Below are 27,150 nucleotides of genomic sequence, written 5' to 3'. Positions count from 1 at the left end.
TAAGCTTGAAAGGGCTGGTAACTGTGACAGCATGGAATTCAAATGAGGAGATAGACAGATGGGTCAGGGGAGAAAGAGAGAATGTCCACTTGGGAGAGATGAGGATTCCAGTGCCACCACCCCGCTGGCTCGATGCTCTAGGGGTATGCGAGAACACGTAGGCAGACGAGGAGAGAGCAGTAGGAGTAGCAGTGTTATCTGTGGTAATCCATGTTTCCGTCAGCGCCAGGAAGTCTAGGGACTGGAGGGTAGCATAGGCTGAGATGAACTCAGCCTTGTTGGCCGCAGACCGGCAGTTCCGGAGGCTGCCGGAGACCTGGAACTCCACGTGGGTCGTGCACGCTGGGACCACCAGGTTGGAGTGGCAGCGGCCACGCGGTGTGGAGCGTTTGTGTGGCCTGTGCAGAGGGGAGAGAACAGGGATAGACAGACAAGCTACAGAAGAGGCTACGCTAATGCAAAGGAGATTGGAATGACAAGTGGGCTACACGTCTCGAATGTTCAGAAAGTTAAGCTTACGTTGCAAAAATCTTATTGACTAAAAATGACGAAAAATGATACAGTACTGCTGGCTGGTGGAGTAGGCTAGCTAGCAGTGGCTGCGTTGTTGACTTTGAATGTGTAGCTGGCAAGGTAACCTCGATAGTTTCAGTACTACACCTTGTCATGAAACAAAGCAACTTTGTAGCTAGCTAGCTAACATAACACTAATCAAGACGTTCCTTGTAATGTATTTAGTTTCTACAATGCTGCTCGTCGGTAATAGTTGGCTGGGTTAGGAAAAATGGTGTCGCGGGGGACGGAAATAGCTGGCTAGCTAACCTCGATGGCTGGCTAGCTGACCTCGGTAATTACTAAACTACACAATTATCAAGCAATGACAAAGACAACTAAGTAGCTAGCTAGCTAACACTGCACTAGTCAAATCGTTCCGTTGTAAAGTATTAGTATCTACAGCGCTGCTAGTCGGTAACGGTTGGCTAGCTAGCAGTGGGTTAATGATGACTAGGTGTGTTGACTAAGTCTGGCGTCGCGGCTGGCTAGCTCACCTCGATAATTACTCAAACTACACAATTATCTTAGATACAGAGACAGCAAAGACAACTATGTAGCTGGCTAACTAACACTAACACCACACTAATCAAGTCGTTACGTTGTAATGTAATCGTTTCTACAGTGCTGCTAGTCGGTAGAAGTTGGCTAGCTAGCAGTGATGACTAGCTAGCTAGCTAGCAGTGTTGACTACGTTAGGAGGACTACGTTAGGAGGACGAAGATAGCTAGCCTCGATATTTACTCTAATTACTCTAAACTACACAATTATCTTTGATACAAATATGGCTATGTAGCTAGCTAAGAAGAATTGCTCAGATCAAACAAATCAAGCCGTTGTAATGTAGTGAAGTGTAATATTACCTGTGGAGCGAAGCGTAGTGCGACTGCTCGCTCCAAACCAAGGACATTAGTTAACATTAGTTAACTAGTGATACAATAAAAGTTCGTAGAAACATGTCAAACGATGTTTAAAATCAATCCTCAGGTTGTTTTTGTCATAAATAATCAATAGCATTTCAACCGGACAAAAGCTTCGTCAATAGAAAAGGAGAAACAAGAAAAGCAAGCTCCCGATCACGCGCTGGACTCATGTCTGGAAATTTCCACTGTCCACTCATTGAAAGTGCTGTATCTCCCTCATTTTTCAGCGTAAAAGCCTGAAACAATGCCTAAAGACTGGCCACATGTAGAAGAAGCCATAGAGATCGTGAACTGGGTCCTACGTCTTTGTATGGTGGATAGGCTTTCAATGGAAATACAGCCTTTCAAAATAATAGTACTTCCTGGTTGGATTTTCCTCAGGTTTTTGCCTGCCATATCAGTTCTGTTATACTTACAGACATTATTTTAACAGTTTTGGAAACTTTAGAGTGTTTTCTATCCAACTCTACCAATTATATGCATATCCTAGCTTCTTGGCCTGAGTAGCAGGCAGTTTAATTTGGGCACGCTTTTCATCCAAAATTCCGAATGCTGCCCCCTACCCTAGTGAAGTTAATCGGTCGACCTCTATACAAAACCCTTATACATCTGAAATGGCGAGGGTGAGATTAATGCTACATGGAATGGGGAGATTAATGCCACTGGTAGCCTACATAGCGTGGGTGAGATTAATGCTACTGGTAGCCTACATAGCGAGGGTGAGATTAATGCTACTGGTAGCCTACATGGACAGGGGGAGATTAATGCTACTGGTAGCCTACATGGACAGGTTGAGATTAATGCTACTGGTAGCCTACATGGACAGGGTGAGATTAATGCTACTGTCAACCTACATGGACAGGGTGAGATTAATGCTACTGGTAGCCTACATGGACAGGGTGAGATTAATGCTACTGTTAGCCTACATGGACAGGGTGAGATTAATGCTACTGTCAACCTACATGGACAGGGTGAGATTAATGCTACTGGTAGCCTACATGGACAGGGTGAGATTAATGCTACCGGTAGCCTACATGGACAGGGTGAGATTAATGCTACTGGTAGCCTACATGGACAGGGTGAGATTAATGCTACTGTCAACCTACATGGACAGGGTGAGATTAATGCTACTGTCAACCTACATGGACAGGGTGAGATTAATGCTACTGGTAGCCTACATGGACAGGGTGAGATTAATGCTACCGGTAGCCTACATGGACAGGGTGAGATTAATGCTACTGGTAGCCTACATGGACAGGGTGAGATTAATGCTACTGTCAACCTACATGGACAGGGTGAGATTAATGCTACTGGTAGCCTACATGGACAGGGTGAGATTAATGCTACTGTCAACCTACATGGACAGGGTGAGATTAATGCTACTGGTAGCCTACATGGACAGGGTGAGATTAATGCTACTGGTAGCCTACATGGACAGGGTGAGATTAATGCTACTGTTAGCCTACATGGACAGGCTTTATCAGTGTGCTTGCATTGCCAACCGTTAGGCTGTAAAATTCAATCTATTTGAATGCCAATGCATAGTACCATTGGGAAGGCCTATAAAATGCACCTCATGTTTTAGCATGATAATACACAGCCTCATGTCGCAAGGATCTGTACACAATTCCTGGAAGCTGAAACTGTGCCAGTTCTTCTATGGCCTGCATACTCACCAGACATGTCACCCATTGAGCATGTTTGGGTTGCTCTGGGTGGACATGTACGACAGTGTGTTCCAGTTCCCGCCAATATCCAGCAACTTCGCACAGCCATTGAAGAGGAGTGGTGGAACATTCCATAGGCTACAATCAACAGCCTGATCAACTCTATGTGAAGGAGATGTGTCGCGCTGCATGACGCAAATGGTGGTCACATTACATACTGGCTGGTTTTCTGATCCACACCCCTACCTTTTTCCCCAAACAGATTTATATCTGTATTCCCAATCATGTGAAATCCATAAAATAGGGCCTAATTAATTTATATCAATTGACTGATTTCCTTATACTCAATAAAGTCTTTATAATTGTTGCATGTTGCGTTTATATTTATGTTCAGTAGATAAAGACCAATCCAAGGCTTTAATGACCATACTCATTAGCAATGTTGCGCAGAGATAATACCTATGACGGTGCATATTCAGCAATGGCCGTGTTATGGTCTCCAGTCTGAGTCCTACTTCTGTTAACCACTCAGGTCTGCTGTGTTGTGGTTGGTGGTACTCAGCCTGAACATGTGTTAGGAACTCACTCCGACCAGCAGGAGAGAGCCAGCACCCCAGCCCACAGCCCACAGGTGAGAGAAAGAGACTGAGAGACATACAATCACACTCGCATATCAACACACCCTAATGATATGACTGACATATGTTCAGAGGACGCACACATACACACACTACTGATGTGACATACAGTCACGGCCAAAAGTTTTGAGAATGACACAAATATAATTTTCACAAAGTCTGCTGCCTCAGTTTGCATGATGGAAATGTGCATATGCTCCAGAATGTTATGAAGAGTGATCAGATGAATTGCAATTAATTGCAAAGTCCCTCTTTGCCATGCAAATGAACTGAATCCCCAAAAAACATTTCCACTGCATTTCAGCCCTGCCACGAAACGACCAGCTGACATCATGTCATTGATTCTCTCGTTAACAGTGTGAGTGTTGACAAGGACAAGGCTGGAGATCACTCCGTCATGCTGATTGAGTTCGAATAACAGACTGGAAGCTTCAAAAGGAGGGTGGTGCTTGGAATCATTGTTCTTCCTCTGTCAACCATGGTTACCTGCAAGGAAACACGTGCCGTCATCATTGCTTTGCACAAAAAGGGCTTCACAGGCAAGGATATTGCTGCCAGTAAGATTGCACCTAAATCAACCATTTATCGTATCATCAAGATCTTCAAGGAGAGCGGTTCAATTGTTGTGAAGAAGGCTTCAGGATGCCCAAGAAAGTCCAGCAAGTGCCAGGACCGTTTCCCAAAATTGATTCAGCTGCGGGATAGGGGCACCACCACTACAGAGCTTGCTCAGGAATGGCAGTAGGCAGGTGTGAGTGCATCTGCACGCACAGTGAGGTGAAGACTTTTGGAGGATGGCCTGGTGTCAAGAAGGGCAGCAAAGAAGCCACTTCTCTCCAGGAAAAACATCAGGGACAGAATGATATTCAGCAGAAGGTACAGGGATTGGACTGCTGAGGACTGGGGTAAAGTCATTTTCTCTGATGAATCTCCTTTCCGATTGTTTGGGGCATCCGGAAAAAAGCTTGTCCGGAGAAGACAAGGTGAGCGCTACCATCAGTCCTGTGTCATGCCAACAGTAAAGCATTCTGAGACCATTCATGTGTGGGGTTGCTTCTCAGCCAATGGAATGGGCTCACTTGCAATTTTGCCTAAGAAACACAGCCATGAATAAAGAATGGTGCCAACACATCCTCCGAGAGCAACTTCTCCCAACCATCCAGGAACAGTTTGGTGATGAACAATGCCTTTTCCAGCATGATGGAGCACCTTGCCATAAGGCAAAAATGATAACTAAGTGGCTCGGGGAACAAAACATCGATATTTTGGGTCCATGGCCAGGAAACTCCCCAGACCTTAATCCCATTGAGAACTTGTGGTCAATCCTCAAGAGGCGGGTGGAAAAACAAAAACCCACAAATTCCGACAAACTCCAAGCGTTGATTATGCAAGAATGGGCCGCCATCAGTCAGGATGTGGCCCAGAAGTTAATTGACAGCATGCCAGGGTGGATTGAAGAGGTATTGAAAAAGAAGGGTCAACACTGCAAATATTGACTCTGCATCAACTTCATGTAATTCGCAATAAAAGCCTTTGACACTTATGAAATGCTTGTAATTATACTTCAATATTCCATAGTAACATCTGACAAAAATATCTAAAGACACTGAAGCAGCAAACTTTGTGGAAATTCATATTTGTGTACATTCTCAAAACTTTTGTCCACGACTACGTTATTGTCTCCAGAGGCGTCAGGAAGACTCTAAATCGCCACAGTGGAAACGCTCTCAAAATAACACTTTTTTAACTAGAAAAACAACACAACTGGATGTTGTAAGTCCACAATAATGCTTAGACCAGGAGACAACTTTTGAGGTGTGGAAAAAAGAAAGGTTGATTTTGGGGTGTAATTACCCTTTAATTGAGCTGCACACCAGCCAGAGACTGTTGTTTGGGTAGCAATGTTTCTGTAGCGTTCATTTGATGGCAGAGTTTACAAAACAAATGTCCACTCGATTGATGCAAATAATCATGATATCATTCTGCCAGGTAGGCTTAGGCTACTTTTTTAGTTAACGTTTAATTGATAAGGTTTTTGGGAACCTTTTCTGTCTACCAGAAGATGGTTGTCATGACATTAGCATCATCACTAGCGGCTACACGAAGTAGTAGACAAACGTGCACACACAAACACGGGCATTCCTGTGCTGTTGCCTCTTCAGAAAATTGAAGGAAAATAGGAATCACTGATGCATTTTGTTCATTTTATATGGCCCTAGAAATCCCGTCTCTGTGGTGAAGGTCTCTCCCTCCCTCCTACCCTCCCTCCTACCCTCCCCCACGGTGGCATCTCAGGTTGAATAGGGAACAGCATGATGACAAGCAGTGTCACTGGGGCTCAGGCTGTAGAATGTAGAGAGGAACATAGTTGTAGTTGTATTGTTGTTCACCAGAGGGCAGCAGAAGCTCCTAGAAAAGAGGTGTTGGGAAGATGAGTCTGATGTATTTCCTTGTTATTAAATAATAAAGCTTGGATATAGTGTGTTGTTAGTCATCATGTGGCGTTTTAGGGTGACTGAAACAAATGGCTTGCTCTTTCTAAAAATTGACTTTTCGAGTGTCAACCAGTGTGTTTTCGGGGATCGGTTTGGGCAAGGAGAGGTGCAGAATCACTCATCTTGATTCCATGAATACAGTGCATTCAGAAAGTATTCAGACCCCTTGACCTTTTCCACATTTTGTTACGTTACAACCTTATTCTAAAATTGATAAAATGTATTATTTTACTCATCAATCTACACACAATACCCAATAAGGACAAAGCGAAAACAGGTTTTTAGAGATTTTAGCAAATGTATTCAAAATAAACAACTGAAATATTAAATTTGCATAAGTATTCAGACCCTTTACTCAGTGCTTTGTTGAAGCACCTGTTTTTTCTTTGTCAGATTAATGAGATTGATTGGGGGGGGGGGGTGCAAGGTGATTTGTGATTCCGTGCAGTCTGACTAATGTATCTCTAACATGCACAATGTATATCTATGTGACCTCTTCATCCTCCTGGCCCTCCAGGTGCTGGCCCCCAGGTCGCCCCCCGCCCCCACCCACCACCCCACAGTCATCGTCCCAGCCCCCGCACCAGCCCCGCCTCACCATCACGTCACCGTGGTAACCATGGGCCCGGCCTCTGTCATCAACACAGCCTCCACGTCTCGCCAGAACCTGGACACCATTGTGCAGGTGAGCCAAAGAAGAACACCTGTGGAGAAATTGTAGTTGTATCAAACGCAGGGAGACAAAACTGCGCTCTCTGAATTTATGCAACCGTTATCTTTGGTATGTTGCAGATAGATTTTTCTTCAGTCAGAACTACATTTGGTAGTTCTATGGAAAGTATCCATAAAAAGTGGCAATTGTCAATGCATTTCCACATGTGAACACCAGATGGTGGTGTAGTCACTGCGTCTGCCACTGCTGTTTGTCACTCACTCTGCTTCCCTCCATATCTGTCTCTCCCTCCATCTCCAGGCCATCCAGCACATTGAGAGCATCCAGGAGAGGGTGGGGGAGGAGGAGCAGCGCCGGGCGGTGATCGTCACCCAGGGACGCGCCCTCACAGACACAGCGGGGTCCGACACGGCGTCCGACAGCGAGGGGCCAGAGGACTGCTCACTGCCCTGAGGCCTCCCATCACACACAGGGGCCACGAGAGGGGGCCCCGTACAATACCCACAATACTCTGATTATATGGCCATTTATTAGGTTGGATAGACGGATCAGACTCACACACACACACACACACACACACACACACACTGAACTAGGATAGTCTACTGTAACCGGATAATTACACATACACACTTCTTTCTGTCTCTCTTTTCTGCTTTCTTGCTTTTTCTCAAACCGGACAAGAAAATCAGTAGAAAGGTGATGGGTTGACCTGACAGTTCCACATAGCTCAAGCAGCCAGCAGCCTTCCCATCGGTCACGACGCACCCATCCAACCCACTCCCTCTCTGGGTCTTGCTTCTCCAGAGAGCTGCCTGAGGATGGAAGTGTCACACCCCGGTCCAGCCCGGTCCCTTGGCTCAGTTCTCCAAAACCAACCAAGCAACTTATATGCCCAGCGAGCAGGAGAGCGCGCCTGGATAGGACAGCTGTACCCCAACCAGCAGCACAGCCATCCCAGGCGACCCCACACCCCCCATACAAGAGATAATTTCTCCAAGAAGTCTTCTACTTCCTGTATCTCTTCACTATATTTCTGCCCAGGGGGATCTCCCCTGAGCGATGAGACACTGTGAGCATTCAAAGACACATTCTGAATCAGTTCCAACACACCTTTTTGGCTCCTTAGTAAGAGAAAATGTTGTTGTTTTTCTGTTGTACTTTACAAAGAATTTGTAAGAGTTTGCGTTACAGGATTTCTTTTTGATCTTGTGTTCTGCTCGGGGGCTGTGGTCGATAAATCACAGGGATTATACTGAAACGTGACAGCACCGAAAAGGCCCATATTGACGCAGCTAGAGGTCTGTTCATTTCAGTGGTGCTGTTATGAGACAAAGCTAAAGCTAAGCTTACTATGGAAAGAGGAGGAGTGCACTTACAGTTCCCTCTCTCTTTTAGCGCCATCACACTTTTTACTGGGCTGGGTTCCCAGTAGACATTTATGTAGGCGACACTCCCCTAACTACAAAAAGTATGTTGGTTCCATCGGTAGTACAGACAAAAACCTGTAACACTGATTCACCCTTTTGTCTGTTGCTTCTGACATTTTGGCATCTAGCTTGTTGAATAAGCTAATCGATGGGTACGTCTTGAGTTTTTAAAACCCTTTGTGTGTTTTTGCTCTTGTACACATAGGGTAGGCTGGTGTATCCAGCTCCACGCTGTAATTAGGTGGGTTGTGTTCAGGGTTAGGAAAGCCCTGTATTTGGGACAGGCCTCTGTTTGATATTGTAGGAGAACACACACACCCTCCTGTGCAATTAATGGTCCCACATCTGATAACGCTCCTCCCATCATCTGATAAAGCTCCTCCCATCATCTGATAAAGCTCCTCCCATCATCTGATAAAGCTCCTCCCATCATCTGATAACGCTCCTCCCATCATCTGATAAAGCTCCTCCCATCATCTGATAAAGCTCCTCCCATCATCTGATAAAGCTCCTCCCATCATCTGATAAAGCTCCTCCCATCATCTGATAACGCTCCTCCCATCATCTGATAAAGCTCCTCCCATCATCTGATAAAGTTCCTCCCATCATCTGATAACGCTCCTCCCATCATCTGATAACGCTCCTCCCATCATCTGATAAAGCTCCTCCCATCATCTGATAAAGCTCCTCCCATCATCTGATAAAGCTCCTCCCATCATCTGATAAAGCTCCTCCCATCTGATAAACCTCCCATTATCTGATAACGCTCCTCCCATCTGATAAAGCTCCTCCCATCATCTGATAAAGCTCCTCCCATCTGATAAAGCTCCTCCCATCATTTGTCCCTGAGTTTTGGAAATGTCTCTCTGATGTTTGTGAGTTTAGATCCTTAATGGCCAATGATATTGGTTGACTGAGCATTTGACTGAGCATATTCACTAATAGGAACAAGCGTCCTGAGGGGGGGCAGGTATCTGTGGCATCACCATACTACTCAGCATCGTGATACTTGGCTTGGTATCACGTCATTAGTAAAATGTTGATATTGTGACAACCCAACTCTGAAAATAGGCACATTTTCTTGCAGTTTCCACAGATTTCCAGCGTGTCTCTGTGCAACAACAAAAAAATGTCTGGGCACCTTTTTGGGCCCTCACCAGTTAGCATCCCTGGCTATTGTCAGTTTTTATTATTGTGCTTTTGAGCGTGTATCATTCTCTCTGTAAAGTCTATGGTGGTTTTGTTGTGCTCCAGATATGACAGTGGTTTACAGGGATCACAGACACTGTTTCAAAAGCCTGAGTTTTCTCGGGCTGACCTGATTGAAACCTTGCTGTATTGGAGGTTCTCCTATCCCGTGGAGTGAGGGGGGAATGGAGACAGACACATGAACAGTCATGGTGTGTTCGAGAAACCCAGATTCTGTGCAGATTGTCAGATCCTTACAATACTTAGAGAAATTGTGCAGAATATGCCCATCTGGATTGTACCCAGTATACCACGCTGCCTGGGGTGAGCGGAGAGAGAGAGGGGCAGCGGTTTGCAATAACACAGCTTGTAATGTGCAGGGTAGGCACTGTGAGGCCAGCCTTAACTCAACCCTGGAGTCAGAGCGAGAAAGAGGTAGAGGCTGGCTACACCTATAGGGAAAGCCTGAACACTGTTCAATGGGATTGATACTGTAAACCTTTTTGTCGAGAACCTCCCAATATAAATACACACTTGGCGGCTTAAGCTTTGTTTTAGTGTGCTGTGGTTTCCAAAAGGAGATGTGGATGCATTGTTTTTAGACATTCCAGGAGATTCCACCAGTACCTTTAGCATCTTTAACTGCCACTTTTCAAGAGCAAAAAGCAACGGTTTTGTCCCAGAGGTTATTTTTGGCCACAATACGGCCAATCGCAAAGGAGTTGGTTTTGATGTAAAATTATTTGATGGCAAATTGGATTGATTTGTTGATTGTCCCTTATGTCTTCCCTTTGAGTGGAGAGGGAGTCCTTTTACTGCTGGACAGATGAGACGCATCTCCCTCCTATCCTTCCTTCTTGGTATTTACAGTGGATTCACACTGGCCACGTTCAAGGCCACTTCATTGCAGTCGCATGCCAGAACCTCACAATGCCTGGATAGGTGTTTTTGTATCAGCTTACCACAAAATGATACCGCTAACTGATGCCCGATTGGAAAGTCAGTGAGGTGGCACGCAACCATGGGTTGCTGCGTGCAGTGCGACTGCAATGTAGTCAGCCTGGAACGTGACCACTGTGTTCACCCAGGAAGAAAACCAATTTAGCCATGTTGAGTTCCATTATTTGGAAATGGTCAGTGATTCTTGAGGTGTGCCCTCTATAAACCTTATAATCTGGATCGGAGGGGGCAGTCCTCCGATCCAGTCCTATTGATTACTGAACAAAATGTTATTTTTTTTGTTTGGTTACGCTTTATGCTATGTCCGTAGAAACCTTTTCGTACCCCTTTTCAGTACCTGTGTTCAAACATTTCCTCTGCTGATGCCAAGCACTGTCCCATAGATTTTTGTTGTGTATCTTCTATACGATATCTCTGTTAGATACATAACAGATTGCCTGTGAGGTGGGCAGGGGTCAGTGAATGGGGGGGTTACGGTTCTAAAGCACTTACTGTACTATATATGGGAGAGGGTTCCTCTTATTTTTCTAAAAGGGGGCCTCTCCTCGGCTGAAGCTCTTGATATGTTGTGAGACTAAAACCACACAGCTGTGTATTTCCCCCTTTCCCTGTGTCTGACCCGGTCATATACCCTGGGTGTATTCATTAGGCACCAAACGGAAGAAAATGGACTGAAACAGGGAGATACTACCTGACCTTGCCCAATAAGAAACAGTTGTTTTAATTTTCCATTGCTACGGTGTGCCCTAGTGAATACAACCCCTGTCCCATGTCTGTCTGTCCCTCATCTCTTTGTCTGTCTGTAGTCAACACGACTCTCGTCCTGTCTTCCCTCTCCATCACTCACGCCCTCCTCTCCTCCCCAGCTCCTCTTTATCTGTTGTCTTATGTTTTGTTGGACAGTCAGTCCACACGGTCGTTGAGAAGCTATTATATTTAGAGGTTTTTTTAAGAAGAAACTTGTGGGTGGATATAGAAGAGGCTTGTGCCTTTTGTAAAGACAATAATAAAGTTTGTACTTCGTTTTTTACAAGTTGGTCTCGTTTCTGTTTGTTATCATTATCACTTTGTGTAGCTAGCACATTAGCATTTAAGAACAGTTTAACTGTCAGATATCTGATTTTAAACGTATTACATTTTTACAGTAGTGCAATTTCTATGACACCGGTGATGTTATAGCAAAGGGTTAAAAAAGGGTTGTGTTCTATAGTCATGAAACAGGTTTTATTGAATGTGGCCCAGGTTCTCGCTCTCCTTCCTTCCTCACTCTCCAGCTCTCTGGTTTATGTACAAGTGTCCCTTTGTGATTGGTTGTCTTGCCAGAAGCCCCCCGCCCGTCCCCTGGGCCGACCCAAAGGCTGGTCTGGTGCTAAATAAAGATGGCCCACCGTCACCATCAGAGTCTGTGACAGTTTGCAGCACTAGTGACTCCAGTAGGTGGCATGTCACTGTCCTCTAGTACTTCAGTGTCTATGCAGTGTTCATGTTCAGTCTCTCTCTCTCATTCCCTCACTCGTTCTTTCTCGGCCTGTCTAGCTCACAGGTTCACACTAGATATGTGATCGCCATTCAAAAATGTCCCATTGGAATTCTGGAATGATAAGTGTTCTGGTGGCCAGACCCACTCTGAATCATGCCCCCTTGATGGTACTGCAGGGATGGTGACACTCGCCATGTTATGACAGGCACTATCCATGTTGTGTGGGTGGAAATCAGCAGCTGTCAAATGGCAGGTTTGATTGTCAAAAGAAAGGATTCTCAATGACTCCATTGTTTTCTCAAGCTATAATTGAAGCTCTAGAAGTTTCTGAATCTAGATGTTTCTGAAACAACAAGTTATCAAACCAAGGGACACCCTCTGACTTCAGTACTCTGCAGGATTGGGGTCTATTTCAATTCAAGACGTACACTGAAATTCCAATTCTCAATGCTTTTCAATTAGGAAAATGTGGAATTAGAATTTAGTTTACCTCCTGCATTTACTGGAATTGAAAGGGAATTGATCACAATCCTGATGCTCTGTTATTCAGAGATATTCTAGGTAGGGCCAGGAGTTTTTCTTATCACTTGACCTGATTGGACCTCAACATGTACCTGGTCTGACTGGACCTCAACATGTACCTGGTCTGACTGGACCTCAACATGTACCTGGTCTGACTGGACCTCAACATGTACCTGGTCTGACTGGACCTCAACATGTACCTGGTCTGACTGGACCTCAACATTTACCTGGTCTGACTGGACCTCAACATGTACCTGGTCTGACTGGACTTCAGTGATTTGACAGTGTCAAGTCAATACAGCAGAAGGTGGAGAATGTCCACAATGACTAAGGTTGTGTTTCTCTGCTCAGACGTTGCTGGAGCATGCCAGAACTTACAATGTCTGGGTAGGTATTTTACGTATCAGCTAACCACATACTGTATGTTCTAGCAATCTGGTGCGAGACGGCACAGTCTGACGTGGCTCACAACCATTGGTTGATGCATGCAACGTCTGAGCAGGGGAACACGACCTAAATAAACATGATAGTACCAGACTGTGTGAAGTTGGAGCTAGTCTCTTGTGACAGACTTGACTTTAACCGTTTTATTCCATGGTGAGCATGTCATCCATCAATGATCTCCACCTCCACCATTTTCTTTGCTTCTTCCCATGAATACTTATGTTCTTCCATCTAGGTGTTCCTTTGTCTTCCACGGTTTATTTTGTCCAGTGGTTTCCTTGTCAGGGACCAGGGTCTGGTGAAGATGGATGTTCCTAGTGGTCGATCCAGCCCCATTATCTGCCTTTTATCTGTCTATTGTGTCAACAACAACAAAAATGTTTTTGTCTATATTTGGCCAATGTATACCCAGAATGATCCATGGACATGTTGTTTGGTCTTGAAACAAACAAATAACATGAATTGATTGATTAAGCTCCGAGATTATGTTGCAGAGCACATGCACATGGTCGCGGCGGCACAGAATGTACAGACCATGTGTAAACGAGACAGATCTGAGTCTGGAGAACATGAACATCACACACACCAAGAGGTGAGAACAGAAGTCACCCATAAGAAGGACAGTATCCTGGAATAGAGATAGCCCGAGTCAAGATATTCAATGTCAAAAGCGAAAGGGACATGGGAGGGAAATTGCGAGTTTGTTGAGGTAGTTAAGTAGCTAGGTTCAGTCAAGATTAACCATGCTTAGCTCCTCTCCAGTCCCGGCCATCCATGCAACCAGAGCCAGTCTTCTCTTTGGGGTCGGAGATTATGCTCTCTGGATACTATATTTATGGAGGAGCTGCAGGGAGGAACCCGAGTGCCTCTTAGAACAACCACCATTATAGTGCACTGCAGGGACAGGACAGGAACGTATCCTGCCTACATGAATGGCTAGACCCCTGTCTCTTCCCAACTCTACCCCCAGCCACAGACTCACAATAATGTTCACCTGCTGCAGCTTGACACCAGTGAAGTAAGTAACTAACCACCTGTGGAGATCCACTTTACACCACACATGGTACGTTCCATCTGATGGGTTCTGTGTGTCTTTGGGTGGCATTATCTTTGTTTTAGGGGGAGAAACAACCTCTTCATTGTTGTGTAAATTATGGCATTAATGTAGTGTGGGATAGCCGGGGACTTTAATGCAGGGAAACTTAAATCCATTTTACAACATTTCTATCAGCATGTTAAATGTGCAACCAGAGGGAAAAAATCTCTGGACCACCTTTACTCCACACGCAGAGACGCATACAAAGCTCTCCCTCGCCCTCCATTTGGCAAATCTGACCTTCATTCTATCCTCCTGATTCCTGCTTACAAGCAAAAATTAAAGCAGGAAACACCAGTGACTAGATCAATAAAAAAAAACTGGTCAGATGTAGCAGATGCTAAGCTACAGGACTGTTTTGCAAGCACAGACTGGAATATGTTCTGGGATTCCTCCGATGGCATTGAGGAGTACACCACATCAGTCACTGGCTTCATCAATAAGTGCATCGATGACGACGTCCCTACAGTGACCGTACGTACATACCCCAACCAGAAGCCATGGATTACAGGCAACATCCGCACTGAGCTAAAGGCTAGAGCTGCCGCTTTCAAGGAGTGGGACTCTAACCCGGAAGCTTATAAGAAATCCCACTATGCCCTCTGACGAACCATCAAACAGGCAAAGCATCAATACAGGACTAAGATCGAATCGTACTACACAGGCTCTGACGCTCGTCGGATGTGGCAGGGCTTGCAAAACATTGCAGACTACAAAGGGAAGCACAGCCGAGAGCTGCCCAGTGACACGAGCCTACCAGACGAGCTAAACTACTTCTATGTTCGCTTCGAGGCAAATAACACTGAAACATGCATGAGAGCACCAGCTGTTCCGGAAGACTGTGTGATCATGCTCTCCACAGCCGATGTGAGTAAGACCTTTAAACAGGTCAACATTCACAAGGCCGCAGGCAGATTACCAGGACGTGTACTGCGAGCATGCGCTGACCAACTGGCAGGTGTCTTCACTGACATTTTCAACCTCTCCCTGTCCGAGTCTGTAATACCAACATGTTTTAAGCAGACCACCATAGTGCCTGTGCCCAAGAACACTAAGGTAACCTGCCTAAATGACTACCGACCTGTAGCACTCACGTCTGTAGCCATGAAGTATTTTGAAAGACTGGTCATGGCTCACATCAACACCATTATCCCAGAAACCTGAGACCCACTCCAATTTGCCTACCGCCCCAACAGATCCACAGATGATGCAATCTCTATTGCACTCCACACTGCCCTTTCATACCTGGACAAAAGGAACACCTATGTGAGAATGCTATTTATTGACTACAGCTCAGTGTTCAACACCATAGTGCCCTCAAAGCTCATCACTAAGCTAAGGACCCTGGGACTAAACACCTCCCTCTGAACTTGGATCCTGGACTTCCTGACGGGCTGCCCCCAGGTGGTAAGGGTAGGAAACAATACATCCGCCATGCTGATCCTCAACACAGGGGCCCCTCAGGGGTGCGTGCTCAGTCCCCTCCTGTACTCCCTGTTCACTCATGACTGCACGGCCAGGCACGACTCCAACACCATCATTAAATATGCAGATGACACAACTGTGGTTGGCCTGACAACAACGAGACAGCCTATAGGGAGGAGGTCAGAGACCTTGCCGTTTGGTGCCAGAACAACAACCCCTCCCTCAACGTGATCAAGACAAAGGAGATGATTGCGGACTACAGGAAAAAGAGGACCGAGCACGCCCCCATTCTCATCGACGGGGCTGCAGTGGAGCAGGTAGAGAGCTTCATGTTCCTTGGTGTCCACATCACCAACAAACTAACATGGTCCAAGCACACGAAGACAGTCGTGAAGAGGGTACGACAAAACCTATTCCCCCTCAGGAGACTGAAAAGATTTGGCATGGGTCCTCAGATCCTCAAAAGGTTCTACAGCTGCACCATCGAGAGTATCCTGACTGGTTGCATCAATGCCTGGTATGGCAACTGCTCGGCCTTCGACGCAAGGCACTACAGAGGGTAGTGTGAACGGCCCAGTACATCACTTGGGCCATCCAGGACCTCTATACCAGGCGGTATCAGAGGAAGGCCCTAAAAATTGTCAAAGACTCCATTCACCCTAGTCATAGACTGTTCTCTCTGCTACCGCACAGCAAGCGGTACCGGACCGCCAGGTCTAGGTCCAAGACGGCTTGTCTGATGAAGACAGCTTGTCTGTCGAAACGTTGGACATAAATATTTTTGCATCTGAGCTTCTAGAGTGTGCGGCTCTCCTTTATTTTCCAAGAGGCTTCTAAACAGCTCCTACCCCCAAGCCATAAGACTCCTGAACACCTAATCAAATGGCTACCCAGACTATTTGCATTGCCCCCGACCCTGTTTACACCGCTGCTACCCTCTGTTGTTATCATCTATGCATTGTCACTTTAATAACTCCACCTACATGTACATATTACCTCAACTAACCGATGCCCCCGCACATTGACTCTGTACCAGTATCCCCCTCTATATAGTCTCGCTATTGTTATTTTACTCCTGCTCTTTAATTACTTGTTACTTTTATTTCTTATTCTTATCCGTATTTTTTAAGCTGCATTGTTGATTAGGGGCTTGTAAGTAAGCATTTCACTGTAAGGTTTACACCTGTTGTATTCGGCTCATGTGACAAATAACATTTGATTTGATATGTTAGTTGTCTGCTACCTCTGCCCAATGCCTGGTGGTGTACAGAGTGGAGCCCTCACACTCTAAGTCTGCACTCTATTTAACAGGGAGGGTGAATGTGTACCCTAAGTCCTCAAGAAAGAGATGTTCCTGCATAAGACACGTTCATGCATTTCCTCCTGTGATACAACAATTACATCTAACCAGCACCAAACTGCCATGGTCAAACTAAATCCCACCATCTTCTACAGTTTCAGAAGGCACTGTACTGTACAGAGCAAAAATGAAATCGGTCATGAACCACTCTTTGGCTTTAATACATTTTGAAGTAACATTTTAAACCCTGCATATTTGAGGATTCATTTGTGGTTAGACATTACTTCCGACTGAGTTGTTGTGAGATTATTTTCACCACAGTGTCTGGTTGACTGTGATAAAGTACTAAGCCCCCATCACACTGTTTTGGAGAGCCAGGGTGACTGTGGTCTTGCTGTGCCAGCCAAACACACACACACACACACACACACACACACACACACACACACACACACACACACACACACAGTCAAGCTCTGTCACATTTATGATTGATAACCCCCAAACATGGCATCCAAATGGACATAATTCTTTCTTTTTAACAGGCCTAGAGTTCGTTCGACAGCTCATTTCAACGCCAGAATCATCCTCGTTAAATGAAAATGATTTATTGTGAATGGTTTGTGTAGTAAAAGTGATACAACTGTCACAGCTACAGTACTTGCTAATTGCATTCTGTTGTTGACAAGGCGTTGTTGCTTGTTCCATTTTCATGTTGATCAAATAATGGGTGTAATTTGTGAATATGGTTTATCGTAATTATTATTTTAATTATCCCTAAATTGTAAAAGATCATAATTTGCTCAGTGGGTGTAGAATGTAAATGAGTTGATTTTACCACTCATTCAACCATATGAATGTATCAGCAGTCCCAGTTTGTACACCATCTAATATTACATGCTATTGTAATCCATATACCATTGTATAATATAATTGAGGAATGATTTGACAAGGAACTGTTAAACCTCTGTCCCTATGTGTTGACCTCAGTGCCCAAACTGCCTGTCTATCTAAACGAGAGATAGTCAGCTGCCGCTACGCGCAAGGCCCTGTGTGGCAGCTCTCACGCCCGTGTTGCCTGCCACACACACACACACACACACATTGATGCCTACCACACACACACCCTCCACCCAACGGCCATCTCTCTTTCTCGCTCTGTCCCGCCCCCTGTTCTACCTCATACCCTTTGACTTTCTTACCTTGGTATATATAGTCTGTGAGGCTATCAGAGTTCTCCTGGCAGCCATCATGAAGGGTATAGTGTCAATCTGCTGCTTCTTCAGCTTGCTGGTCCTGGCCTTAGCAGGTAAGGAGCCTCACACCTTATCTATCCTTTTATATGTCTTTGGGGATGTCGATATAAACAGATTTTGAATGGGTGTGTGTTTATAGGCTTATTAGGGCTTTTGGTCATTGGAAGACTACAGTACTGGACTGTACATGTCCTGGGGTACAGCTCATGTATCAAATGTATGAGACTTGGCATGGTTGGGTTGGATGTCTTGGCTGTCTGCATGCTTTCATTGTCCAGTCAATTTGCTGGCTTGTAGACACACACACTGGATCCATTTTGACTGATCCTACATACTTTATTTGTATTCAAACTGGAAAAGTCTGAGATCTCTATGCCGATACTTCCAGACATTCTTTTCAGTGGACTAAACTGTCTTACTCTTCGGGCTTTTAGCAACTATGCAGATGGATTCTTCTGTCAGTCAGTTGTGTGGGTTTATAGGGACAGAGAAGGTACTGTAGAAATGTAGTTTTTGTAAAAAAAAAATGGTGTTGTAGTTTAAGCTAGGACATGCAGGGGTCCTTCAAACAGTGGCGGTCACCTGGACACAGGCATGAGTATAGTCACCCGTGTCCCTTTCTCTCTGCTACCCTGCAGCACTATTTAAAAGGGTTTAAAATTAAATGTGGTAGAACGCTGGGTTCAATCAGGACAGAATATTTTAAGGTGTCATCTTTTTAGAAAAACACATTTTAAAATGGTGCCAACTTGGCACATCTTGTATTCTCTCGTTATTTTTACTGTGTGTGCATATATTTCTTTATTAAGCCTCATCGAGATCTTTATTGGTCACACACACACACAGTCGGTGTGACTTTAATAAACCAGAAGCTTTTGGCTTGGTGACGGTGTGTCAGCCGTCCTAAAGTATGGCACCAGCTGATGGAACGTCTCAGACTGTACTAGAGAGAAAAGCTTGCATTCCCTCACTGTATCACTCTCTCTCCCTCTGTCTCGCTTTCTTTGATTCCTTTCTCTCTCTCTCTCTCTCACTTTGTCTCCCTTTCTTACATTTCTCTCCCCCCTCTCTCTTTCCCTTTCTTAGAATGTCTCTCCCTCTCTCTGTCCTTGCTGACAAGTCGATGTGATAGGGACATGTTTGATACTTTTATCTATTGACTGATTAGCTTTACATTTTACTGGATTGATTAATATATATAACATACTTGTATTTTCAAGTGATTACATGTATTGTCCATAGCTTTATCTGCTTTTGTGTTGAAATAAAATGCCCAGATTACATCCAGATCAGCCTCTCTCTAGAAATGTGGTGGAGGGATCTCTCGAAAGTAAAACAGTTTCTTCCTGTTACCCTTGTCCGTCCTTGGGCTCCGCTCAGCACCAGGGCAACATGCTTTCCTATCCCAATCCCAGCCTGCTGTCAGATGTCTAGGATTGGAAGGCAGGCGTCCCGTAACTGGACACCGTCCACTATAGGTCCCCCATCCCTCTCCCCTCCCCTCCCCCCGGCCTCCTTCCACCCCTCCCCAGACCCAGCACTACCCTTTAGCCACATTGCCTTCACAGCTGCTGTCACCCTGCACTGTCACATTGACCATTTATTCCCAGCAGCTGGCCTTATAGGGACATGCATTATCGAGTCAGGCGGGGCCGGAGGAGGGAGGAGGCCAGAGCGGGAGAACACAGACCCTGCTAGCGGTTCTGACTAGAGGGACTACAGCTACGGCTGAAAGTTACTTTTTCGTAACAGGTTAGGAAAATTTATACAGCAGGTTAGGAGAATTAACGTGGCAGGTTAGGAGACTTAGGTTAAGGTTAGGAAAAGGGTTAGGGTTAGTTAAAATGCTCCGGTCGTAGCTCTAGTCACAACCTCTGCTAGCTTAGCTTGGGCCTAGTCTGGTCCAGCAGCGTGGGTGGCTAGCTATGTAGCGTTGAATAGCAAAGCAAGGTTGCTAATTCTATCAGAGGAGGCTGGTTGGAAGAGCTATAGAAGGGGTTCGTTGTAATGGCTGGAATGGGAATGTCTGTGTTTGATACCGTTCCATTTATCCCATTCCAGCTATTACAATGAGCCCGTCCTCCCATAGCTAGGTTTGTTAGTGTGTAACACTGATTCCATGGAGCGCTACTGTAGGGTGATGTTGTTGTTCCTGTGGATGGCTTGTTCATATGAGTGGAGAAGGACTGACAGGAAGTTCCCCTGGGCTAACGAGGTTAGCATTAGCCTACTTTAGCATCGCCTAGATTACACTGTAAAACTGAACTGTGGGGATGTTGCCCGTATTTAACAAAATGGTTGCCAGTAAATGTTGTTTCCTTGGTATGCATGAGGTCCTTCAAAGCCCATGGAAACAGTAGTGGTAACGACTAAGAGTATTGTACTGTAGCGGAAGTGTTGGAGTGATACACTGGTTAAGAGATTTCCGCGTCCAGATGGAAATTCCACACTGTCATGTTCAGTTAGGCTATTGTATGTCATCATCAAATTATATTACTGCAATGGTTATAAATGACATGGATCCTTTAATTGGATTCATCACTGCTACAAAGAGATACTTGTTATCCTGACAATGTTAATGGCTATTTCTACAGGCCACCTGTTTAACCAGGAGTGGTGCTCAGACACTGTACTGCTCATTCAGACCAGGGTTGGTCTTGTCTTCCTGTTGTGCTAACTGGACCATTTTCTCTTCTCTTACTTAAAGCAGAATCCTGATTTTGGATGATTTATGCATTGACGTCAGTGGCAGATAAGTGTTAACAGTTGATTGCTGTATTGTCCTGTGTTCCTGACTGTTTAATACCATAATACTTTCTGGATCGAATCCCTGAGCTGACAAGGTAAAAATCTGTCATTCTGCCCCTGAGCAAGTTCCCCTGGCGTGGGTGACGTGGATGTCTATTAAGGCATCCCCTCGCACCTCTCTGATTCAGAGGGGTTGGGTTAAATGCGGAAGACACATTTCAGTTGAAGTAATTCATTTGAACAACTGACTAGGTATCCCCCTTTCCTTTCCCTACTAATCAGAGAAGTAACACTAAACAGAATGCTTTTGGCCTGACCTGAAGTGTGAGGAGATATGGGGTGACACGGGCACTCTTTCCCTCTGTGTCCCCCATTGGGGGCCCGGGGCATCCCTCCAGTGCTGGCAGTGGGGACACCCGACCCCTCCTCCCCCTCTTGGACAAGCCCCTCAGTCCCCTCAGCCTCAAGGTCGGTCACTTGGTGAGTCTCTGTGGATCAGTGACAGGACTGCTGGGACAGTAGCGCCCCCCCCTCCCGTGCCACTCCACAGTGTCCTCAGAATGATCCTCATGGTCCTCGCCCCCCTTCTGTGGAATTACCACCCGGACATGCCCTCCATCGGCCAGCTCCTAGCATCCAGAACCACGTCACCAAGAGTGATTACACTGTGGCCTGTGACATTGGCCAGCTTAGCCTTTAAGCCATGAAATCCTTATAAGATTTATCCCTAAAAACAGCCCCGGTCCAGTAGTCCTTCGAACGTTCTTTAACTGTAAAATGGCATGAACTCTGTGTCTCCATTTTTGACACAAGTTGACAATTGGTTTGCCCTTTCGTCTGGAGTCTATGTATGGGTTTGTACGTATGGAGAGAGCTTGTGTGCCCTGTGTATTGGAGTTTAAATGTGTTTAAGGTATGTACACGAATATGAGTGTGATGATTGGGCCAAGGAATGTTTTCTGATCATGTGACCTGACCAGGAAGAACTCTGAGATGAGACCACCTGCTTCTCCAAGATGGCTATATCACAACTATCATGAGGCTAGACGGGTCCTTATTCTGAATCAAGATGTTAGAGGGTGACTGAGAGGGCTGTTTGGAATGCACTCAGAGCGGCCAAAACACTCTCATAATCACTCCTGCATCCATTTAGTGAAGTAGGCCAACTGGTCTGAGGCACGGGGGGCTGTCTGAGGCTGGACAGGAATGTACACCTAAGACAGTGAAAACAACCAGCAGTAGTGTGTTCCCAGCATGGCAGTTATACCTGATACTGGCTTGTTGCTTGGCTACCACAGCTACTGATAGGACATTGGACTTGTCTTCTTCTTTACCGGTATCAGACCACCACTACAACCAACATACCCCAAGGACCATTACATTCTGTTGCAACAATTAGAAGGGGTTATAGGGTCAGAAAATCCGCTCCATTTTCAGAAAGTTGCTCATAGAAATACAAAGTAAAGAGCAGGCCTAATTCTCACCTTGAAGAGAGCGCCCACTCTGTGTATTACATTTCTATTTGACGAGAACTCCTGAATGTTGCATCCCTATGTGGAAGACACATTTTGGTTGAATGCATTCAGTTGTACAACTGACCAGGTATCCCCTTTCCCTTATTTGGAATGCATCATTGAGTGTCATGTGGTTTGTCAGCGGCCTCTTGAGTAGCTGCTTCAGACTTGTTAACACCTCCCTAATCATCCTCACCCTCCAGCCTACATATAGCCTATTATATAGAGCTGTAGAAAATAGATCCTCATCCTCTAGCCTACATATAGCCCAGAATAATATAGAGCTGTAGAAAATAGATCCTCACCCTCTAGCCTACATATAGCCCAGCATAATATAGAGCTGTAGAACATAGATCCTCAATACGCTGCATATGCTGAGTGTACGAAACCTTAGGAACACCTTCCTAATATTGAGGTGCACCCCCTTTTACCCTCATAACAGCCTCATTTCATCTGGGCATGGACTCACACAGGGAACTGTTGAGCGTGGAAAACCCAGCAGCGTTGTAGTTCTTGACACACTCAAACTGGTTCGCCTGGCACCTACTACCATTCCCCATTCAAAGGCACCAGTGGAGGCTGCTGAGGGGAGGACGGCTCATGATAATGGCTGGAATGGGGCAAATGGAATGGCATCAAACACATGGAAACCATTTGTTTGATGTATTTGATAACATTCCACTTACTCCACTCCAACCATTACCACAAGCCCGTCCTCCCCAAGTAAGGTGCCACCAACCTACTGTGAAAGACAATTACATCTTTTGTCTTGCCCATTCACCCTCTGAATGACACACATACACAATCCATGTCTCAATTGTCTCAAGGCTTAAAAATCCTTCTTTAACCTGTCTCCTCCCCTTAAATGTACACTGATTGTAAGCATTTCACTGTTAACGAAGCATGTGACAATAGAAACTTGATTTGATTGATGTGGATTTAACAAGTGACCTCAGTAAGGGATCATAGCTTTCACCTGGTCAGTCTATGACATGGAATGCGCAGGTGTTCCTAATGTCTTGTACACTTAGTGTATAGCCCAGCATAATATAGAGCTGTAGAAAATAGATCGGACCCTCTAGCCCACCCAGAATATAGAGCTTTAGAAAATACATCTGGACTTAACACCTCCCCTCCTAATCATCCACACCCTCTAGCTTACATCCAGCATGGAGCTGTAGAATATAGATCAGAGAGAGAGAGAGAGAGAGAGACTTCGTGCCTGTTGCCTCTGGATGTGGTTACTGTAGTTTGCATCAGCCCCCGTACCCCCACACTCTCTAAATTAACCCCCCAAGGCGCCAGGCGAACCTTCTGATATGAACCCCAGGACGTCTGTCACCCGGACCATGTGTCTGTCCTCGTTGAGCCTGTTGCCAGGCAACCGTATTTCAGTTTGGAGAAACATTCCGACCGGCAACAGGCAGCACTTCCAGTCAGAATGCTGCGGGTAGAGCTGCCGATGATGATGTAGGCTCTGGGCTTTTGGGGACGGGTGAGACACGCCCTGATGTTCTCCAGGCTTTAGTGGCCAGGGCTGGGGGAAGTTCTGTGTCACGCCTCAACTATAGCAGTTCATTATCTCACTGATGCACCCCAACGGAAGGAAATGTTACAATCATCCTGATACTGGTGGCAGATTCATCTCTCTCAATCAATACTGTGAAAGTACCAGTTCTTAGCCCTGTTATGCCCTGGTATGGCTGCATGCTCCATTATTATGGGGGCCATATCCGGACTAACTACTTCATTCATTAACAAGTACTGTAGAGGAGGTGCATGAAGTTCATAAACTTAGTTGGTTCAGGGGTCACTGGGGGCCAGATAACAGAGAATAAAGAGAATCTAACCTTCAAAGCACTGTCAGTCATTTGAATAGTGTATGCAACATACAATACAGTATATTTGTATAGTGTACGAACAGTATGTAGTACATTACAGTACATTTGTATCGTGTAACAAAAGTATGCAATACATTACAGTATATTCTCTAGTACTCTCAGGTATGTAAAGATTGCACATACAGTGCCTTGCAAAAGTATTCACCCCCTTGGTGTTTTTCCTATATTGTTGCATTACAACCTGTAATTTAAATTGATTTTTATTTGGATTTCATGTAATGGACATACACAAAATAGTCTAAATTGGTGAAGTGAAATGGAAAAACATAACTTGTTTTAAAAAATTCAAAAAAATAAAAAACAGAAAAGTGGTGCATGCATATGTATTCACCCCTATGAAGCCTCTAAATAAGATCTGGTGCAACCAATTACCTTCAGAAGTCACATAATTAGTTAAATAAAGTCCACCTGTGTGCAATCTCAGTGTCAAATGATCTGTCACATGATCTCAGTATATATACACCTGTTCTGAAAGGCCCCAGTCTGCAACACCAGCACCTCCAAGCAAGCGGTACCATGAAGACCAAAGAGCTCTCCAAACTGGTCAGGGACAAAATTGTGGAGAAGTACAAGTCAGGGTTGAGTTATAAAAAAATATCAGAAACTTTGAACATCCCACGGAGCACCATTAAATCCATTATTAAAAAATGGAAAGAATATGGCACCACAACAAACCTGCCAAGAGACTCACGGACCAGGCAAGCAGGGCATTATTCAGAGAGGCAACAAAGAGACCAAAGATAACCCTGAAGGAGCTGCACAGCGGAGATTGGAGTATCTGTCCATAGGACCACTTTAAGCCGTACACTACACAGAGCTGGGCTTTACGGAAGAGTGGCCAGAAAAAAGCCATTGCTTAAAGAAATAAATAAGCAAACACGTTTGGTGTTCGACAAATGGCATGTGGGAGACTCCCCAAACATATGGAAGAAGGTACTCTGGTCAGATGAGACTAAAATTGGACAATGCTATGTCTGACACAAACCCAACACCTCTCATCACCCCGAGAACACCATCCCCACAGTGAAGCATGGTGGTGGCAGCATCATGCGTTGGGGATGTTTTTCGTCGGCAGGGACTGGGAAAATGGTCAGGATTGAAGGAATAATGGATGGCGCTAAATACAGGGAAAGTCTTGAGGGAAACCTGTTTCAGTGTTCCAGAGATTTGAGGCTGGGACGGAGGTTCACCTTCCAGCAGGTCAATGACCCTAAACATACTGCTAAAGCAACACTTGAGTGGTTTAATAAGGGGAAACATTTAAATGTCTTGGAATGGCCTAGTCAAAGCCCAGACCTCAATCCAATTGAGAATCTGTGGAATGACTTAAAGATTGCTGTACACCAGCAGGAACCCATCCAACTTGAAGGAGCTGGAGCAGTTTTACCTTGAAGAATGGGAAAAAATCCCAGTGGCTAGATGTGCCAAGCTTATAGAGACATACCCCAAGAGACTTGCAGCTGTAATTGCGGCAAAAGGTGGCTCAACAAAGTATTGACTTTGGGGGGTTGAATAGTTATGCAAGCTCAAGTTTTCTTCTTTTTTTGTCATATTTCTTATTTGTTTCACAATAAAAATATTATGCATCTTCAAAGTGGTAGGCATGTTGTGTAAATCAAATGATACAACCCCCAAAAAAATCTATTTTAAGTCCAGGTTGTAATAAAACAAAATAGTAAAAATGCCAAGGGGGTGAATACTTTCGCAAGGCACTGTAAACATCCTGCTTCGATTGCAGTGTCTTGTCCATGTGAGCAAGCGTGTGTGTGTGCATGCGTACGAGTGCGTGCAAGCGTGTGTGAGCATGTGCTCTCATACACATCTAATATCAGTGTAAAACCTCCAGATGAAGTTCTGCTGTGCTTGCTGCACCACCAGGGAGCAGAGGTAAATTAAATTAGCGTTAACACGATTAGCCCGCTGGGTCTTTAGTGTCCTCTGAACCCTGTGGATTTACTCTGGGCCACGGGGAGTTTCAGGCAACCTTTACACCGGGCCAGGGGATTTCCACCAGAGAGGAGCAGCATCACTATCTAAAATACACTCTCATTACCAAGAGATCCACCTGATTATTAACCACACTATTCATCTCCATGGATGGAATACTCTGATCCACACATGACTGTCAAACCCATGTGACACTGATCTAGTGTCATCGATAACATGACATAAGAGACAAGTCATTCTGTGGATGATCATTATAGACTGTAAAAGTAGAGAAGTTAGGCCCAACTCGTATTCCAAAAAAGTGAAGGAAAAAAATAAGAACATTTATTTGATATAGAGTTTCTTTGGTTCATTCCCGGGCTTATAACAAACATGGATGACATGTAGCTGACAACAACACATCCCAGGGTCAGGGGAGCATGGCTGGACACAGAGGCTTGTGCAGGGCATGGTTGGTTGCTGGAGGGTAGCAACAGGTGCTAAAGTGTTTGGAGCTGGTACCCCCTGTGGCCAGAAATAGCCCTACAATGGGTCAGGGGAGGGGGACAGAGAATTCTCCACTCTATTTTAAGACCTAGAGTGTTAGCCGGTCTGGAGACTCACAGACATCCCCAGGCCTCACTGATCTTCATTCACTGTAACTTGCCTCTGTACCAGACCACTTTAACAGGCCTCTGTACCAGACCACTTTAACAGACCTCTGTACCAGACCACTTTAACAGGCCTCTGTACCAGACCACTTTAACAGGCCTCTGTACCAGACCACCTCAACAGGCCTCTGTACCAGACCACCTTAACAGGCCTCTGTACCAGACCACTTTAACAGACCTCTGTACCAGACCACTTTAACAGGCCTCTGTACCAGACCACTTTAACAGGCCTCTGTACCAGACCACTTGAACAGGCCTCTGTACCAGACCACTTTAACAGGCCTCTGTACCAGACCACTTTAACAGACCTCTGTACCAGACCACTTTAACAGACCTCTAAA

The 27,150-nt window shown here is 45.2% G+C and overlaps 2 protein-coding genes across 5 annotated transcripts in view; both read left to right on the top strand.

The window, feature by feature from the left end:
* Positions 1–11,556, top strand: part of LOC106564640 (transcription factor AP-4) — a 29,620-nt gene extending 18,064 nt beyond the window's left edge. For 2 of the 3 annotated variants that reach the window (XM_045715643.1, XM_045715642.1), the window contains exons 5-7: positions 3,675–3,773; positions 6,793–6,960; positions 7,249–11,556. In XM_045715643.1, coding sequence (XP_045571599.1) covers positions 3,675–3,773; positions 6,793–6,960; positions 7,249–7,401 — 420 coding nt within the window. In that variant the 3' untranslated portion in view covers positions 7,402–11,556. The remainder of the gene's footprint in view (positions 1–3,674; positions 3,774–6,792; positions 6,961–7,248) is intronic. The other variant, XM_045715644.1, reaches the window with a different exon arrangement.
* Positions 11,557–17,997: 6,441 nt separating this feature from the next.
* LOC106601888 (sarcalumenin) overlaps positions 17,998–27,150 on the top strand; it is a 36,265-nt gene continuing 27,112 nt past the window's right edge. For both annotated transcript variants that reach the window (XM_045715641.1, XM_045715640.1), the window contains exon 1: positions 17,998–18,102. In XM_045715641.1, coding sequence (XP_045571597.1) covers positions 18,045–18,102 — 58 coding nt within the window. In that variant the 5' untranslated portion in view covers positions 17,998–18,044. The remainder of the gene's footprint in view (positions 18,103–27,150) is intronic.

This window comes from Salmo salar, chromosome ssa03, assembly GCF_905237065.1.
Source record: "Salmo salar chromosome ssa03, Ssal_v3.1, whole genome shotgun sequence".
NCBI lineage: Eukaryota > Metazoa > Chordata > Actinopteri > Salmoniformes > Salmonidae > Salmo > Salmo salar.
This window is presented reverse-complemented; position numbering and strand designations above follow the sequence as displayed.